Source organism: Strongyloides ratti (assembly GCF_001040885.1).
Source record: "Strongyloides ratti genome assembly S_ratti_ED321, chromosome : 1".
NCBI classification, from domain to species: domain Eukaryota; kingdom Metazoa; phylum Nematoda; class Chromadorea; order Rhabditida; family Strongyloididae; genus Strongyloides; species Strongyloides ratti.
Window position 1 is genome coordinate 4906290 of NC_037307.1, and position 21956 is coordinate 4928245.

A 21956-nucleotide genomic window follows, 5' to 3' on the forward strand; every position below is an offset into this window, starting at 1 on the left:
TATGCATTGAATATATATATATATATTTAAATAGTTATTCTCTTAATAATTTATAACGTCTCTTTAATCTTACTACAAACTACAATGATTCCAAAATTTTGTCTTGAAAATAATATAATTATCAGAGGACAAAGTACTTTTGCAACTAAAAATATAATAAAAGTATAAAATTATTTGACTATTATTAATTCAATAAAAAAAAATGAATATTATAATTTTTATATTAATTAGTATTAAATAATAATTTTTTTTTATATATATACAAATTAAATATCATTATTGTTAACATCATGTTTAATATATAATTTAATAGATGTAATAAGATCATCAAAAAGTTTTTTTCTTGTACTTCCACCAGAAAGTGTAAATATACCATGAAAAGCATTTTCATAATGATTCCATAATGTAGGAACACCATTTCTGATAAGCTTATTTACATATAATGCACCTTCATCTCTTAAAACATCATACCCGCATGTAATTACTATTGCTGGTGGTAGACCAACTATATCATTATCATCAGCCAAAAGTGGTGCAAAATCTGGATTATTTAATAATTCACAAAATTTTTTAGATATTTCTAAATTTGCCTCATCATGTATTGGTTTTTCATAGTAAGGTGAATCAAGAAATTCTTTTGGTAATAAAGAATGACTAATATTATTTTTCCATTTATCACTTTTAATAAAATCACTTGTTATTAATTTATTATTTTTCATTGTTTCATAACTTTTTCTTTCTGCCTTAAAACCAACATATTCTAGGAGCATTCTACCAATCATTGATGGTTGTATTAACATTGAATCATTATATGTTTTATCACATTCTTGAAAACTTGGACTTGTTACATCACAACACCCAACAGCAGGATAAATTAAAATTTGTGCTTTAAAATAATTTTTATTAATTCTTTTTGATTTTTGGGAGATTACTGCTGCAAAGTTACCTCCAGCTGAGTCACCCATAATAACAATTTGATTAGGATCAACATCAAAATTTTTGTAATCATTTTCACAAAAAGTTGATGTTGCAATCCAGGAGTCATTTAAACCATGAGGAAATGGAAATTCAGGAGATAAACGGTAATCAATAGATACAATAAGACATCCTAAATGTTCTAACAATGGTACCATATGTTCATCTAAATGTTTTGGTTTTATCATACTCCAACAACCACCATGTATATATATAATTGCACCATTACTTTTTTTATATGTACCTTGAGGTATATAAATTCTACAATCTACACCACCTATCTTAATATTTTCTACTTTGATCCATTTTGGTAATCGGAATGGTGATATTGAAGCTAAAAAATGGAAATAAGCCCTATCAAATTTGATTAGAAATTTTTGTGATACACATATTCCTATTATATTATTCTATAATAATATATAATTGTATAAGATATAATTTTATATGTACTTACTGCAATAATTGTATATGATTTTATTAATAAACCAACAATACGTATCATATATTTATTAGCACAATCTTTTGGAATTGGTTTTAAAAATATTATATAGATAAAATAAAAAATATAATATCTTATTTTGATCAAAATATCCCATTTCATTGCTAAAAAAAAAGAAAGTTTATTTATATTATATATATATTTATATATTATTAATTTAATAATAAATGTTTCAAATAATTTAAAATTCGAAATAATAATAATAATAACAAACAAACCTCTAATAACCTATATAATTCTATTAAATCATTTGGAGTTATGACAATTCTTTTAATATCTAATAACCAAAAATAATAAAATACTAATAAATAAATAAATAACAATTTTATATTATATAAAATGCTGATATTAGTTAATATTTTTATTATACACAACCATCTTTTTTAATAGCTATAAATAAAGACAAGTTACATATAGTTAATAAGAGATAAGAAATAATATTTTATTCTTTATCTGTTTTGAATAACATACCATTCTTGCAAAATTTATGCGTCATTATATTATATTAATTTAATATAAAGTTAAATGATATAAACCACTCTTTTTATAAAATAATTAAAGATATTTATATAATATGAACAGGAAATTAATATAAAAAGAAAATAATAGTATTTTTACAGTTTACAAAAACTTGAATTATAATACTAAACTTTGTACTATACAATATAATCAACTGAAATAATAGTTACACAAATATTATGAACTTAGTAACACATATTAAGTTCAAAAAAAAAAAAAAAAGATTTTTATTTTGATAATAAACAAATAATTTTTAGCAACTTGATATTTTTTTTTTGCATTTCTCAAATATCAATTTTCATTAACAATAATATCATAAAAAAATTAATTTTTAATCAAATTAAATCATGATAAATTAAATATATAGCATGTACTCAAAAAAAATTATGGAATGTAAATAAATTATAAACATTATAAAATTAATAAATATCAATTTTAATTATTTATCCATAAAGGACAAATTGTTAAATATTTTGAAATTCAAGGATAATTATTCCTTTCACTGTCTAAAAGAAAACTTGATTATAAAAATATGAAATATTTAAAAATTTATTCACAAATATAATATATTTTAATTAAACATATATTGAAAAAGTATAATATATATTTTATATTAAAAAAAATGTAGACTTATGATAGTTGAAGTATTCTAAAAAATTATATACGAAGACATATAATTGAATACCATATATGTTAAATTATAAAATAGTGCAAAATTTTTTATTTGCTACTGGTTTCTTAGTTACACTACCTGTTGATGGACTTTCACTATTTCTTTCAGTAGACTGTTGAGTTTCATTTGATGGTTTTTGTTCTGAAACATTTTCTACCCCTTTATTTGTCTTTTCTGACTCTACTTTTTTAACATTTAACTCCTCAGTAACTATATTTTTTTCTGTTTCATCTCCATCTGTCAACATACTTGTTGTCTTTTTTTCAATAGTTTCACAAGCATTATCTGTAATATCTTTAGCATTTTTGAAGGCAGCTCTGGCTTCCTCTGATGCCTTTTCAGATATTTCTTTTACCTTTTCACTTGATTTTTCCAAAGCTTTTTCAGTTAAATCAGAAAATGTATCACCAACTTTTTTAGTAGTAGAGGATACCTTATCTTTTATAGAATCAATAGTTTCTTTTGTTTTATCTTTTGTTTCATCAATATCTTTTTTACTATCTTCAACTATATTATCTATCTCATTGGTAATTGATGAGCTAGTTTCATTTATCTTTTTACTAGTATTCTCTAAAATTTCATCTACTTTATGAGAAGCACCATCATATTTTGTTTCTATTTCTTTTTTAGTATTATCAATAGCGTCACTAACTGCAGCCTTTACTTCTCCTACTTTGTCTTTAACAGAATGTAAATCATCCTTAATTTTTTCACTAATATTTGTTGATTTATCAACAATTATATCTGCTTTTTGATCAACAACATCAGATATTTTATCCAAAGTTTCACCTGTCTGTTGGGTAATATTTTTTTTGACCTCTTCAGTTGCCTCAACCATAGAATTAGAGACATCCTTTTCTTTATTAACAAGTTTATCTTCAATATTTTTTGTATTATCAGTGATATAATTTATTGCATCATTAGTTTTATCCATAAAATCATCCTTAACTTTATCTGCCTTTTCAGAAATAAGATTTGTCAAATGAGAAGCATTATCAATTACAGCATTCTTCACTTTTATAGCATCTTCTTCTAATTTTTTAACAATGTTATCAGGGATATTTGAGGTATCTGATGAATGATTATCTTTTGTTTTTTCTTTCTCTTCATCATTTGAATCAACCTTTTCTGAATCCATTAAGTTACTTTTAACAACATTCTCTACCTCTTTTTTAATATCATCAACTTTATCAGTAACATTTTCAATTATATTTTTATCTTCTGATTTTGTGTCATCTGAACCTACAATTTTATTCTCAATATTTTCTATACCATGCTTGACAGAATCTATGACATCTGAAGTATTTTCTGAGACAAAATTTTTGACAGAACTTGCAATATCCTTGGCTTTTTCAGCAACACTTCCACCTACTGTAACTGGCTCTTCAATAACCTGTTCTTCTCCCTTTAAAATATCATCAATACTTTCGTTAACTTTTTCTTTTGTTGATTGAATAGTATCAGATATTTTGTCGGTGGTATTTTCAAAACTATGTTTGCTATGATCGATAGCGTCAGAAGTTTTCTCTGAAACAAACTGTCCCATTGAGGTTACCTTATTAATAATAGACTCTTCAACTTCTTTAACTTTTTCAACAACATTTTCAGTAAAATTATCCTCCTTTTCTGTAGATTTTGTATCTTTTTCAATGTCATTTTCATTGTTTGATGTTTCTTCAGAAAGTTTTTTCTCAACTGAATGAACTAAATTTTCTACTTTAGTTGGAATTTCTTTGACCTTTTCTTCTACAAATTCTGCAGCATTTGAAGCTTTTTCTGAGACATTTTCAGCAGCTGAAACTGTCTTTTCTACAGCTGATTCAAAAGCTTCTTTACTCTTATTGGCAAAATCTTCAATTACCTTTCCAGAGGTATTAAATGCATCAGAAATTTTGTCTTTAGCAGACTCAATAGTTGAAGTTTCTTCCTCATCAGAGTGAGTTTTATCTTCCTTATTCTGGTCAGTGTTTTCATTCTTTTCTAAGTATGTAGGAGCTAATATAGAAGAAATTGATTCCTCAACTTTTTTTTCAGCAGTATCTGCCTTGTCAAGAACATACTTTCTTGCTTCTTCACTCTTATCAGCAATTAATTTACCTTCTTCTTTAATAAATTCAATTCCATCATTAAATTTCTCAGGAACTTTTTCTCCCAAATGAAGCATTTCTTCTCCAACAGAATTAACAACATCTTTAGTTTTATCAACCATACTTTTTACACTTTCTTTTGTAAAATCTAACATATCAGATGTCTTTTTTGAAATATCTTCTTTAGAAACAGGTGTCTCAACATCAACTGTTTGGTCATCTTTCTTGTCATCAACTAACTCTTCATTATTATCGTTCTTTGATACATCCAAAATACTAGATATTTTATCAGTAATAGTTTTTCCAGCTGCAACAGTTGCCTGTGCAGTGGAATGTCCAATTTCTTTACTTTTCTCTGTAATATTTTCAACACCATGTTTTGCTGAGTCCCATGTATCACCAGCCTTTTCAGTTACATACTCTGTTGTTAGAGTTGTCTTCTCAACAACAGAATTTCCAAAATCTTTTGCTGTACCAACAACAACCTCAGCTCCATGTCCAATATTTTCTGAAACTTTTTCAAGTTCTTTTTTAGTTGAATTCCATATATTTCCAACTTTATCAAATACTCCACCACTTTCGGTTACCTCCTTTTCACTTGTATTATTTCCCTCATTTGTTTTTTCTTCATTGAAATTAGAATCAACCAAATCTTTTACTTTTTTTTCTCCCTCATGAACAATAGATTTAACAGTATCAATTCCCTATATAATTATTAATTTTTGAAATTTTATTTAATAAATAATACAAAAAAAAAAACATACAGATTCTGCCTCATCTATAACTTCTTTTGTCAAATCTTTAACTTTATCCGAAAATTCCATATTCTAAAAATAAATGATTAATATGTTAATGGTAAAAATCACGTAAACAGTATGGTGAATCTCGATAGAGGATTGTAAATATAATAAATATGTGTTAGTCATTAAATATTTTTTTCCATCTTATTATAATATATTGTAAATAAATATTAATATGTTAAATGTATAAAATATATTGGTAGGATGAAAAAAAAAAAAAAAACTTCACACACATTGTCATTGGATGAAACATTGTTTATGTCACTTGAATGCAAATTATTTGAAATTGTGTCCAGTGTACTCAATGCTGGATTTGATAAAATTTCACTAACAAGGTCACTAGATATATGAGCAATTGTTCTATCTGAAGGAACACTAACCATTGAATAATTGTAGTACTCAATTTCTTCATCAGACTCTGTTTCACTATTAAATGTCTAAAAAATTATTATTTTCAAGAAGTATCAATTAAAAAAATATATATATATATTTTTTTCTACAAATATTTAAAAGTTATTAGAACAAAATAAAAACACCATTTAATCAGTGAAAGTTGTTAAAAATAAAATCATACATATGTAAAAATATATTTGAATATGTAATATACAAATAAGCTTATAAATTTAATATTATTTAAATGAACATTGAATTATGATTAACTATTATCAACAGAGAGACTGTATAAATAAAAATGAGAAATGGTATATGCCTTTGCGAATATAAAACTAATTTTTGATTTTTTTAATTAAATAAATGCACTTTTCCAAATATTTATTATAAAAATATAAAAAAAAATATATACTAAAAAAAAAAACTTCTTGTTTTGAGGTACATTTAATCTTCAAACATAAATAAAGAAATGATGAATCATATTGATTATACAAATTTAAATTGGTTTAAAATAGTAATATTATATATAATAATATTTTTAAAAAAATAATATTTTTTTTTATTTATTTGCCCTTTAGTTTTTATTATCAATTTTTATTAAAATGTATACATTTATTTCAATTAATTAAATGAAAATATATAATGTAGTCAAAACTAATTAAAATTTCGTAATATTTTGTCTAACTACAATATAATTATATTTTTATATGTTAATATTATACATATCAACAAATTTTTTTTTTTTTTTTTTGATTAAGAAATAGATAAAATTTCCAATACAAATATATTTAAGATTGTGGTACAATAAAAATAACAAACTCATCTATTTTAATAATAAAAAAAATTTTGAAATAACTATGACACTTTATATATACAAATGTTGTATAACATTTGTATCTAATAGAAAGTTTAACTCACTAAGTAAATTATCTACCACTAAGCAAAAAAAAAAATTTGGTATATACATATTTTTTTTAGAATAAAAGGTATCCTTTTAGCATATGATAAGATTAGAAATAAAAAATAATCAAAAAGAAACAAACATCTCAACTAACACCATTGATAGTTTTCTTTTATTCAACATATTTTTGTATTAAAATCAATGAAAATGATATAGTATAAGATGATAGAAAAAAATGTATTATTATTTGAGTTAGAAATATTTATAAATAATCTATTTTTACATGATACAATTCCAATGAAGTGAAATATATATATGTATAGTTGTACAGAAAAAAAAAAACATATAATTTTTCTATTGATTATAAAAACAAAAAAAAATTGTAACTAAGATGTTGGATTAAAAGTATAAAGTTAAACGATACAATTTCTAGATCAAAAAAAAAGAAAAAGAAAGATTTTAAATGATTTGATGTCAAAATATTACTTACATATAATTTAGATTTATATTAATGATTTTTCACAAGTACTATTATATGCTATTAAACCACATTTATTCAATTATATAAATCTATTAAAAGTGTCACTATTTGTTATAAAAGAATAAATCTTACATTAAAGAACTTTTTTTTTTATTCAATGATTGATATATATAAATTTATATTTCTAACTGAAAATGTTATTAATCTACATGTTTAAAAATTAAAATTTTTATATGGTGTTTTAATAATTGTACTATAAATATATATATATATATTTTTTTTAAAAAAAAAAAATTAATTTAGCAAACCTGTATTGTAGGAATACTGAAATTATGATTAACTCCAATATTTTCTTGATTATCCATAGTTAAAAAATTAGTCAAAATAATATCAAAAAATATTTTCAAAGATTTAAGATTTCAATAAAATATTATAATAAATATTTAATATTTTTGAAATATGTTATCTTTACAAGTTAAAGCTACTCCTCTTAACTTAATACTAAGATAAGTTTGTGCATTATCGGAACAAACCTCAAAAATCATAGTGACAATAGAGTAGGAAACAAATCATAATTAAAAAAGATATATTTTATTTTAAAATATAAAATGAAAAAGTAATATTTTTTGATTTGAAGAAGGCAAATTAAATAATGAAAGTAATGTGGTGATCTTTTTCTATGCAAACTAAATAATATATATATATATATTTTCGAGGTATACAAATTCAGTTATAATTTTAAAATAACGACCATGCGTTAATGATTTGATGTTTTTGAAGAATGTCAATGTAAAGAATGTTAATTTTAATAAAAAAAATTTTTTTTTTTTACTATTGATCTATTGCATAAAAATAGAAAACAAAAATAATAATGTATAAGAGCTAATAATGTTTAATTATATATGTTCAATAAAGAAAAATGTGTTATAATTAAAGTGTATCTAAAGTATTAATGCTAAAAATTGGTGCTTTTTTTAGAAATAATAAGTGTTTTTATTTTTAAATAAAAAACATTATTTTTAAATTATTTTTATAGTTGCTATTTAAAAGTTAGTTTCAAAAAAAAATACATCTAAAAATAAATATTTTTGATATTTATTTTAAAATATTTATAATGATTTAGAACTGTTTTTTTTTGAAAGATAATAAGTTTGATATTAAATTGTAAAATAAGTTAACAGTTAAAATTAATCTAATTTACATTTAATGAAAATATTCTAATAAAACAAAAAAAAATTTTTTTTTTAATTAACACACTTTCCCTTATCAATTATTTATGCTGATAGTAATATTCTAAAATAATTAAAAAATTTAGTTATCAAAAATATTTTTTGCTGAGTCTTAATTAATAATACCTTATGTTAAAATAAAGTGAGACACTAAATTTGATAATCAAATAGTTACTTTTTTGAATTAAAATATAAGATTTTTAGATATCATATAAAGTAAAATATTGGTATCATTTAAAATATATTTTTATTGTATTAATATTTTTAATTTGATCGTTAAATATTTTTTTACAACATTTTGTGTTTCACCAATTAGTCACAAGTGACTAAATAATTTTAAATATGAGCCGTTTCAAAAAGTAATATCATAATACTAAATTGGTATTTATAGAATGATGTCCAATAAATCTTAATTATTTAGTGGAACAATAAAACTTTTTTTTTATTACGATAATTGTTAAAAAATTTTTGATATAAAATGTAATATTTTTTTATTTTTAGCAATTAAATAAATTAGCATCATTGTATTACCATGTTTTAAAAAAAAAAGTTATGACCGTGAACAGTAATTCTTGAATTAGAGAAGCTAGAAATTTTAAGATTTTTTATTTTATTTTCAGATGATAAAAATTATAAATAAAAAAAAAAATTATATTAAAAACTAGAATAAAAAATATTTATGTGCCTTTTATTTTTATAATTTTTGGATATGCAACATTTTTATTACATTAACAATAAAAGAGATAAGAAAAATATTTATTATCATTAAAAAAAAATTTGTTTGTATAATTTGTATAAAATACTAATAAAATAATAAACAAAGCTTATAGTACATGTTTTATCTTCTTTTATACAAGTTTTTAAGAATGAATAAAATATTTCTTAATATTTAGATATGTTTTTATAATGTTTCTATTTAGTAATTAGTATATATATTTATATATATATGTATATTTATTTATTTATTTATATCTGTTATAATAAAATATCTTTTCAATTATAAATACACAGGAGTAATATTATTTTGTATTTCATATTCTTTCCATCTTTCATCATCACTCTCGTGTGTTAAATATCTTTCTCCAACTTCTTTTTCTAAAACACGAAGATCAGACCATAATGTATATTTCTGAAGCCAGTTATGTACTAATGCTTTAGAAACAGAAAGTCTTTTTTGCATTTTAACTTGAAGTAAATTATTAATAAATTCAATTGCCTCAACAGAAACTTCCCTCCATGGATTAGGAGGATACATAAATTCTGCATTTTGAATTTGATCATTAATATCTTCATCTTCATTAAAAGGAAATGTTCCAGAAAGTGAAACATATACAATAACACCAACACTCCACATATCTAAACTTCTATTAAACCCTTTATTTCTTAATACTTCTGGTGCTAAATAAGCTGGTGTTCCTACAACAGAACGACGAAAACTACGTTCACCAATAATTCTAGCAAAACCAAAATCACATAATTTTACCTGAGGAAAATCTGAATCAGAGGCTAATAAAATATTTTCTGGTTTCATATCACAATGTACTACATTTTGACTATGTAAATATTGTAATGCTATTAATATTTGGTGTATTAAAAATTGTGTACATCTTTCATTTAAACGTCCTTTTTCACTACTTAATATCATCTCTAACATATCACCCTTTAATTTTTCCATAACAACAAATATTCTATCATGTGTCTCAAGCATTTGTTGAAATTCAACAACACCATGATGTTTAACTTTTTGTAATATTTCAACTTCTGTTCTTAAAGCTGCCTCTTTATTACTGGGAAATTTAAGTTTATCAATTAATTTAACTGCTACATGTTTACCAGTTTTGCGATGTATTGCTCCATAAACTGTCCCAAATTGTCCACTACCTAAAATTTCATCAGCAAAAATTTGATAAAGTTGTGAAAATTCTTGTTCACTTCTTATTTTTAATCCTAAATGTCCAATTTCTTCTGACTCAACCTCACCTTTTTCATTTGGAAGATTAAGTTGTTTCATCATACCATTTAAATTATTATTATTATTTATTGTTAAAGCACCAGTTTTATTAATAATATTATCCACCATTCCTATATTCATATTATTATTATTATTATTATTATTTTTTGAAGATTTTGTTGATGATTGTGGTGTTACTGGCATTAGAGCTTGTTTAATTGCTGCACTCCATGCAGCTGCATTTTCTAATGCTGCCTGTAAAACTTTTGCTGCTGTTGACTTTTCATTGTTACTTGTACCAGATGTAGATGGTGGAACAACAGCTATAATTAAAAAACATTAATTAAATATAATTATTTTTTAAAAAATAAATTAAAAAAACCTTTTGCCCATTTAACTCTATGATTATTGTCTATAGGATTACTTCGAGTTTTAGCAGAACTTCTTAAACATGATTTTATAGCATTAGTTGTAACATATGATATTGTATAACTTTGATCATTATCAATAGTTATTATAGATGATGTTGATGGTGAAGAGGAATCAGTACATGTACCTGGGGCACTACTTTCACTTCCTATGGCTGAATCTATACTAAAGACATCTGAATCAACAGTTTTATGGAAAACTTTGGTTGGAAATGGTAATTCTAATTTACCATTCCTTGAATCATATGTTGTATCATTATCATTAGACATTTCAATAGTATCAATTATAGGTTTTTTTTTATTTTTAAATTTAAATAATGGAAGTTCATCAAAATAAACAATAGATGATGGATTGTTTTTAGAAAAAAGATTCATGATCTTTTTTTTTAAACAATATAACTACTTCTTTTTATAAATAAAAAAAAAAACTAAAAATAAAAATAAGTAGATAGCATAAAAATTTAAATATTTATAAATATTTTTTTAATAAATAATTTATCAGTAATTAAAAATAATTTGTAATTATAAAGCTAAAGATATTTATAGAATAAAAAAAAAAAAGAAGAAGATAAAATGTATAAGGAGAATTTGATTTGAAAGCGCCTCTTATAAATTGTCAAAATATATAATAAAAAATTGTAAAAAAAAAAAATTTATATATAATATTATAATAATTTTAATTTATTTGTGGGGGAGGATTTTGAATGGAGATCATTACATAATTAGAAGAAAAAGATGACGATGTTTTAAAAAGGTCATAGTCAAAAAAGGATTCATTTTAAGAAGTAATTGAAGATTGATTTTTGTTACTATCAAAAATGTGGTAGTTAAAATAATGGATTATGTAGTGAATATAAAGACAGGAAATAGAGATGCATGCATTAAGTTAAGTATTTGTAGAAGTAGGATATTTATTTTACTGATGACAAATATAAAGCGTTTTATAGTAATAAAATTTTGTAAAAATAATTTTTACAGCGCAATGAAATAAAAATCAACTTTAATAAGATATATTTAATGGTATGATAAAATAAAAAAGAAGAGGGTATAATGTTAAAATATTATTGTAATCTTATAATACTATCTTCAATTATACATTCTTACTGAACATAACTTTAATACTAATTTTTTTTTAGTAATAATAAGTTATTATTTTTTTTTTGTTACAGTTATTATTACATAATATGAGATAAATATATATATATAATGTAGTTACTGAAATGCTAAAAAATATTATATTAATAAGGGTTATCTTCCTTCTGTATTTACAATAATAACATACCCACTTTAAAGCCATAAGTATGTAAAGAATCGCATCAACTATTATAAAAGTTTAGAGATATAAGAAGGTGACTAAATATATATTAAAAAAAGTGAAATAAACCAGTTATTGTCCTAAAACTCTATCAAATTGTCTATAGAACAATGGGAAGTTAAAAGCCAGTTCCATTTCATTCTATTTTTATTTGAACTAATTGTGAACTTCAAATTTAATATTTATATATTGTATGAATTTTATAAAATATTACTAAAAATTATGTAAATCTTTAAGAATACTAGCTTTTTTTTTAATCTATTAAAGTGAAACAACATAACTTAACAAAAAAAAATAAGTTCCTCAGAATTAAAATATATTCATTCATAAAAGTAGTTTATTCTAATTATTTTGACAAAACAACTTTTTTTTTATATGATCAAATAATATATAAAATAATCACAACATAAATAAACCAGCAATTTTAGATTAAAAGAAAAAAAAAACCCAACTGATAAAACCAAGATATCATTTATTTAAATAATATATTAAGTAGTTAAATCTACTTTTTTTGTCAACTTACTAAATAAAATCAATGATATTTTATAAGATTAAAATAAATGAAAAATTCTATTGTTTATAGTTTTTTAACAAAAAAAAAAAAACCTTAATAACTTTATATTATCAAATTAGTAAAAAAAAAAAGGTATAATATAAATTAATTTTTGTTTTTAAAATTATAAATATATTTATTAAAATAAACTAGTAAGAAATATATACTATTGATAAAATTATTAATTATGAATATTAACTTAAGTCAAGTAGTATGTTTGGAAAATACACATATTTCTTTCTATGTATATATTATTATCTAAACCTACGTTTAAACTAAAATTCACAGTAATTAAAGTACATATTTCAAAGAATTATAGGAAAAAAATATATATATATAAAAATAATTTATTATTTGATAAAAAACATGAAAATAAACCAATAAATAATTTAAAGTGAAATGATTTCATATTTATACATGATAAATTTAACAATTAAAATCATTTTTAAAAAGAGAATGTATGAAATATTTAAAATGACTATTGTTAAATGAAAAAGAGATAAAAATTCAAGATATTATTGTTACAATTAAAAGTAACACATAACAAATCGGATCAAAGTAAATACAAAAATCTCATTCTGGTTTATATATTATAAGTATTATATTAGTTAGACAACCAGGTTACGTAAAAATAAAATGTTTTTATTTATTTCCTTAAAATTTTTATAGCAATAAATGTACTGATAATACAGCTTATTTCTATTTATTGTGATAACTTTTTTTTTTTTATTAATAAATAAAAATTATATGTAATAAAATATTATTAATAAAAAAATGTGTTATGTGATTGTTTATATATTTAATAAAAAAATTAATTATTTGTTAATTAGTAAATTATTATACAAAATATTAATTATATTCTTTTATTAGTATTTTTATATTATATTTTAATTATTATACTTTATAAATAAATTATTATATCATATTTGAGAAAAATGAAAAAAGAAAATATATTTAAAAAATATATTAACTGAAAAGTTAGTTAACAAATAAATTAATTATCAATCAAAGGTAAAGTTTAATCTTTCTAGAACGTTCAAATAATCAGGAAGTAAGTCAATATATCATAAATAAATGATCTTCAAAAAATTTTTCTTTTAAATTTAATAAATATATAAGTAAATATGAGGTTAATTCATTTCATTAGTAAAAGTAAGAATACATTTTCATTAGTACTAATCTTTTTTACATTATTTATATATAGTTAAAAAAAATTTACTTTACACACATTTATGAAATTATTTTACACATGGGAATGTTTCAAATATTATAAATGTATAAAATTATAACAAATCATGTTATCAATTAATTGAATGTGACGTCAAATTCAATTAAAAGTAAATTCTAGTATATCAAAGTGAAATAAACTTTAGTAATATGTATAAACAACAATCAAATAATTATTTAACTTTCTAAAAGTTTGTCTAATTGTTTTACTTTATATAATTATAAAAATGTAATAATATATAATATAGTTAAATGACCGTTTCAATGTTTTGGTATAAAAATGATATATGTATGTGTTAAACTTACTAACAAAATATGTTGTAGTATGAGTCTTGATTTCAAATAGATAAGGAAGGCATATGTCATTTTCACCATGCTCCACAATATTAACCTCTAATATTTCAGAAAGAGGAAGTTCCTAAAAATGAATGAAATAGAAAAATGTTATATAATTAGAGAAAAATTTACTTTATAATATCCAGTAGAATTTTCATCTTTATATAGAATAAGAGATTTTGTATCTAAACGCCAATAATGCTTTTTCCGCTAAAAGAAAATTAATTAAAATGAATATATGATAAAAAAAAAAATTAATTTACCATAGAATGACGTGATGTAAAATGAATTAACCATCCTTCTTTCAATATCTTAGTTGCATTTGGACGTTTTGTTTGTTTTTTAGACATTACTATTCTTTGAAGTGGGATATTCTTAAAAAAAAAACAAATTATAAATATTAAATTTTTTTTTTTAAAATATATATTACCTGTGATTCACTAATATTACTTATATTATCAGTATCATTAACTTTTTCTTCTGGAGAATATTCCTCTTTATCTAATGAATTATTAGTTTCTTGTAATGGAGCAGAAGGAGTAGATTGTGCTTTAGCATGACTTCTGGGAGATTTTAAAAAATGATCCTCATCATCATTAATATCTTTTTCATCTAAAATAGATATTATTTATATTAAATTAATAAAAATTAAAAATTACTTGAATCAGATTGTCCAATAAATAAATCTCTCATATTTTGTGTTGCATTTCCTGAACAATCATTAGGAACAAATTGTGCACATTTTTTATGACAATTATATTTACAATCTCGGCACTGAATTCCTTGTCTTATAAGGCCTTTCAAAAGTTTTTTACAATAGTGGCATACAGTAAGTTTTTTATAAGTATGTACCTGAAAAGTATGTGGAACTTTTATTCTATTTGCCTCAGCTACTTCCATCCAAAGTGGTCTACCACTCCATGAAGAACTTCTATCTTTTCTTGGCATTTGAAGAAAATTACCACCTATAGGATCTTCACAATCATTATCAGTAGTAATTTTTATATCAGGATGATTTAATTTTAAAAAAGAAGGTGAATCAAAAATTTGATTTTTATTGCCTTTTCCATGCATATCGACAGGAGTTAAACTTTTTACATTAACAACATTATTAAATGTAACCGCAGCAGCATGTAAAATAGGACTAATATGTGATATAGAGTCTCTTAAACATTGTGAGTTTCTTGGAGACAATGGTATGGCACTGGGTCTTCTTTGTCTACTACCACTACAATTATTTGGAATTTTAGAAGCGCACCGTTTATGATAATTTAATCCACATCCTTCACATTTTAATCCCTGTTTTACCAAGCCAAAAAGAAGTTCACCACAAAAGTCACAAAATGTAGGGCTTTTATAACTATGAACATACAATGTATGTGGATGAATTACTAATCGGTCATGTTGAGAGCATGCTAAAAAAATAATATATATTATTTAAAAGAAAATAATTTAAAAAAAAATTTTTTTCATTTTAAAATACATGTAACTACTATAACTTTTTTTATATATATATATTAAACTAAACCTTCAGATCCCCTTCTTTTTTTCATAATTTATTTCTTTTTATATTATTTAAAAAAAAAAATTATATTAAATGCTTTACTAACAAAAATATAGTCTTTAATCTTTCATAGGAATATAATTAGTATAAATTATATAATTTAAATAAAGCAAAATATTTCTAAATATTAATTAATATATGCTGTTATAAAAAAAAATAATATTGAAAAATATTTTATAAACTAAAAATAATAAAAGATATCACCATAAAAAAAATTTTTTTTTAAAAAAAAGATATAAAGAAAATAAAAATTTTCTGCGCATTATACCACTTTTAATAAACATTAATTTTATCATAAATATATAAAATATGGTGTTTATATTAGCATCTTATTTATGTAAAAATTATTTAAACATATTGGGTTTAGTGGCTTAAAAGTAAAGATTTATCCATAGTTATTCAAAAAAAAAAAAAATGTATATATGTATTTTTGTTTATAATATTATTTAATAAAATTGCAATATTTTATGATTATATGATGATATCGAGTATTTGCTAAAGAAAAATTAAAGTTTATGGTCAATGATAAATTATGAGAATAATAAAAATATATAAAAATGTCATTTTTATTTATCTTATGTTTATTTTCATACTTAAAAAGAGTTAAGATTATTATCTTATTTTTAAAATTACAAGTTAATAAAGTTTTGTAAAATAAAAAAAAATTATGTTTTAATCATACAAAAATAAAAACAAATACTTTATAAATATTTTAATTAAAAATAAGATAAATAGTAAACATTTTATATTTTTAATTATTTTTAAAACAAATAATAATTAGTAAAACTAATTTCGGTATAATGAATCTCTTTAAATATTTATATATATATATATATATACATATGTATAATAATAATTTTTAAAATTATTTGTAAAGCATTATAAACTAATTATTATATTATACGGTATATAATCTTATAGTTACATTTTTTGATATTAAAAAGATTAAAAAACAAAGTTAAATATTTTTTAGTGTACTTACGACTTATTACAACTTCAACTAGTGTTCCTTCAATAACGTCATTTATAGAATTAATTAATTGTAAAATGTTTATAGAAGTAAAGTCATGACGATAGAGAAGAAGAAAATCAGATAATTGATCCCCAAAATTGTTATTTGGATTCTAAAAAGAAAAAAATTAATTATTAGTGTAAAAAAAATAATTAAAAAAAAAATATTCTATACATTTCTTTGAATAAATTTGACAGCCTCCTCCTTTAACTCATTGAGGCTAATCTCACTATTATTCCAATATATAGTTTCTTTATGAATGCCATTTTGTATTTGAAAGCTAAATCCAGACATTTTTGTTTGATTAATAATTTGTTGATTATTAGATTTACTTTCAATGTTGTAATTTATGATATTTCTATTGTTATTCTCTAAACGATTATTTTCAATTTTGTAAGAATTTATTTGATTATGTAAATTGAATGTTGAATGGATTCCTCTTACTTCATTATATGCAAGTGCAAATTTTTCTAATTCACTGCTAACACTACTTTTTGAATCTTTATTATCCCCAACAAAATCACTGTAATAATAAATTAAAATTAACTTTTTATTTATTTTTTTATAATAATTTTTAACCATACATTTTTATAATTGGAAATTTTTTTGATGAATGCATATTAACCTAATTTTGTATACTCAATTTGATTTGAAAAATAAAAAAAAATTTTTTATATATATTTTTAAGAATCTTTTAGTAAAATTCTTTACTTATTTATGGATTATTAGTTTTTTCATTAGATAAATTTGTAGAAAATATTATTCTTTTAGAAAATCTGAAATATTTGAGGAAAAAAAAAGATTGCAATTAATTTAGTTAAATATATAAACTTTTGATGTATAGTCGATAGGATATAAGAAAGAAACATCATTTTTTTTTAAATTTAAAAAGAATTGCAAAATGACTTTATTTTTAATAAGTAATAAAAATATGTATATATATTATTTTTAAGTAAAATAAAATTTAAGAAATAACGTTAAATAGATATAAAAAAAAAATTAGGTTTTTTAAATAAAATAGATATTATAAAAAGTATTTTCTTAATAAAAAAAAAATATATTTAGATAAATAGATAAAATAATATAAAATGCAATAATATTTAAGAATAATAAATAAAAATTTAAAATTTTAAAAAATTGTCACTAATTTATTGAAAGATGATAGATTCCAATTAAAAAATATTTGTCAGAAAATCAACAACTGACGGCTTCATATATCATCAAAAATTATATTTAACTATTAAAACATATGAATTTATGTGACATAAACAACCAAAAAATTTTGGTACGTTGATAGAGAATAAAGTTAATGTCCTAAAAGTTTATATAACAAGAAATTTTGTGGTTAAACATAGTCATATTAAAATTATCATTACAAAATAATCATAGAATTAAATAGTACTAAGTTATAAAAATGATAACAACATACATACATACATAAAATTTAAAAATATAATAAAGTTATATAAAAATGACTTTTTACTATTAAAGAATCATTCATTTTGTTAAATGTTAAAAAATATATTTTGGTCTTTATTAATACTTATTTTTAAAACTTTTTTTTTTTAAAATATGTAGATGGCATTAATATTAAAAGCAAATCTTATTGTAAAATATATTTAATCTTACATTTTCAATTAATAATTTTATCCTACACCTAGTAGGCAAAAAAAAAAATATTATTTTTTAATTTTTATACATGAAGAGACAAAAGAAAATTGAAGAATTTTCACATTCACTCATTTTATTATATTTACATTACCAAAAACCACTTTTTGGTTTCATTTACCAAAATATATATAAAATTAAAGTCATAAGGACAATAGAAATAAGATTAAAATGAATATAATTATTTTTATAATGTATAATTTTTGGAATCTTAAATAAGAAATCCTATTCCACTAAGGTTATTAAAAAGAAAATTTTTTTTTTTATTATTTATTAAATAATGTATAAAGAAATGGCAAGGAATTAGTTAAAAGTATAAAAAAATTTTATGTATTATTAAAAAAATTTAAAGGATACAACCTTCCTTCCGTAATTATGTTTCCAATTATTTTTAACTATTTTTTAATAAATATATATAGTATAGTTATCAAAAAATATGTATAAGATATTAAATTTATTTTAAAATTTTGATATATATCCTTTAAAAGATGGAAAAAAAAAAATTTTTTTTCTAATTTTCAAAAAGAATATTTAAATCTATTTGAAAAAAAAATTTTTTTTTTTTTAATATAGCTGTAATAAAATTAGCAACAAAATATAAATATATTTTTATATATAATTGAGTTGCTAATATTTTAATTATTATTTCACTCTTTAAATAGAACTTTGATAACATGATGAGTTTCAATGATAATAATATATATCACAGATGAATAAATTAACTTTTTGGTTATATGCATTCAAAGAACAATTTATCATATAATTTTATTTAAAATTTTAATAAGATATAAACTAACCTTAAGATACTTACTATTGTTATTTATGCAATAGATTAAATAAAAATATGTTGTTTGATTAGATAAATTCCTTTCTAAATCTATAAAAAAAAAAGATAAGAAAATTTATTCATAAAAAAAAAAAATATATTATAAAATAAGTTGTATTAAATAGGATATTGAATCAGGGATTCATAATAAAGTTACATTCATTTTAAATTAAGTTAACCTAAATTATTTTTAAAAAGATGCTTTTATCTTTAAAAGTCTTGTATTTATGGATAGCTGATAATTATTTGCGCAAAAATAAGAAAAAATTTTATAGTAATTAGACAGGGATAATGATTAAAATATTAATCTCTATTTTTTTATGTTATAATTTACTTAATAACAATATATTTAATTTATTATTTCATAACAGATTTTTTTTTACAGGAATTATGTAAACATTGTCTTTTACTACTATTTATTTACATTATTTTTGCAAGTCGCTACATGTGACATACATAAAATTTCTTATTAAACTTTCCTTAATATTAACATTTTACTCAATTTTAGAGAGCACTAGCTTTTCCTAAAGTTTTAATGGTACATAATAAATTGGAAAAATATATTAAAATAATAAAATTTTGTTTTTGAATTTATAATATATTATTAAATCATTTATTGCAATTTTTAATTTAATTACAGTAATTTAAATGGGCAATGGTAGAAAAAAAAAATCTATGTAAAATTAAAAAAAAAATAAAATAAAATATACCAAAATTAAGGCGCATAGTACAGGGAAAATAATAAAATTATTAGATATGCTTCTATTAACTTTGTTAAAATTACTCGACCATAAAAATTGTCTAACAAAGATATCATTAAATTAAAGATATCAAGTTATACTCGGAAATATATATAACTAAACAAAGTAAGACATTTATATTTATTTATTAATGAATCCTTAACAAATGAATAATTCATCACCAATATTATTCACATAAATTATTTCTATTAAAAAATTTATGAGAGAGTTTTAAAAAATTTATGAAAAAAATATCTTCATAATAATAATTGATTATTTTTTTTTATTAAATTGAAATAATAAAATAACAACATGTTATAAATAATTACCCTTAAAATTATTAGATTATAATAAATACAAATATTCTTTTGAAATATATTTTTTTTTTATACATAATGTGTTTACATCACTACATCAAATGATGGCAAAAAAAAAAAGTTTTTTTTTTTTTTATAATAAGTTAATTAAAATTATTGGCTTTATTTACTATAAAATTTTATTATTGTTATTTATAAAAGTAGATTTTAATAGTTATAATTTTTAATATTAAAAATTATTACTAACACAAAAGTTTTATTTAATAAATAAAAAGCAATTAAATAAAAAGTGTCATTTAATGAATGTTTAATATCAAATTAACCACCATATGGGTTTCTGAATATAATTTTTATGGTAAAAGCAAACTATATATAAAAACTAAGTCTATTTTATTCAAACATTTATCTAAAATTAAATAAATATATAAATTGTGCCTAAATTAAAAAGGTGAAAAAAAAAATAATTAAAATAATTGTGTATTAAGAAACTTGGCTTGAGATATTTCATTGATTATTAAATTAGTATATTATCATATGCCGAATAATGAATAAAAAAGAGAAAAAAAAACATAATTGTAATATATTTGCCTGAAAAATTAATTTAATATGAGTCACAAAAGATGATATATAAATAGAGTAACAAAAGGGAAATTGTCATATGTATAGGATATATTATTTGAAGTTAAATTGAAAAAACTAAGTAAGTATTGTTTTTATACATAAATATTTTTTTTACATTTATTCTTTTAAAAATATTTATCACTCAGTTAAAGATAAATTAGATATAATTTAAACCATTGTTTACAAGTTTAACACATTATCACCTAATTATTATTAAAAAAAAAACCTTAAAACATAAAAATAATTCCTAAAAATTTTAATAATTTATCAGTGAAAAAAGAAATTAAATATATATATATATATAAATACATTGTATAATTATAAAAAAAAAAAATTTTAGAATATAAAAATAATTTTAAATATAAACTTATTATCTTTATATAACTTTTTTTTTTGTTTCATTTTGTCTATAAATTTTTATAAAAAAAAAAATTACAGAATTTAAGGTATTAAATTTTTTACTTTTTAGAAATATGTCACTAAAAAGATGTAAGAAATATGTCAAATGAAAACATCAGAAATAAGAAGTGTAAATAAAACACTTACTATCCATTTTCTCTAAGTAACTTGAATAAGTTTTTCAAAAATAGGATGTACGACAAAAAAAATAATAAATTTTGATAAAAAAAAAACGAAGAAATTATTCATTACCAATCTGTAATAGTAATATAAAAATTTATTTTAAAATAAAGAAATATAATTTTACTATTAAAACAATGAATCGAATATTGGGTTGGATGGTATTATTTATAGTTAAATATACGGTTAATTTTGTTTTATTTTAAAGAATTGTTTTAATTTAATTTTGAATCAAATTTATAATTTTATTGTTGTGACTGTTTGC

At 20.4% G+C, this 21956-nt stretch overlaps 2 protein-coding genes across 2 annotated transcripts; both read right to left on the reverse strand.

Annotated features, from left to right (window-relative positions):
• Window positions 1-266: 266 nt before the first annotated feature.
• On the reverse strand, window positions 267-7690 carry SRAE_1000158300 (Alpha/beta hydrolase fold-3 domain-containing protein; the record flags this gene model as incomplete). Its single annotated transcript, XM_024648557.1, has 6 exons — window positions 267-1382; window positions 1430-1578; window positions 2745-5457; window positions 5518-5580; window positions 5787-5990; window positions 7634-7690. 6 exons carry the CDS (start codon window positions 7688-7690, stop codon window positions 267-269), a joined length of 4302 nt encoding a protein of 1433 aa, XP_024502523.1.
• Window positions 7691-9551: 1861 nt separating this feature from the next.
• SRAE_1000158400 (Serine/threonine-protein kinase D) lies at window positions 9552-17559 on the reverse strand (the record flags this gene model as incomplete). Its single annotated transcript, XM_024648558.1, has 9 exons — window positions 9552-10828; window positions 14335-14446; window positions 14497-14574; window positions 14628-14738; window positions 14795-14976; window positions 15024-15779; window positions 16911-17052; window positions 17115-17463; window positions 17525-17559. 9 exons carry the CDS (start codon window positions 17557-17559, stop codon window positions 9552-9554), a joined length of 3042 nt encoding a protein of 1013 aa, XP_024502524.1.
• Window positions 17560-21956: the final 4397 nt, after the last annotated feature.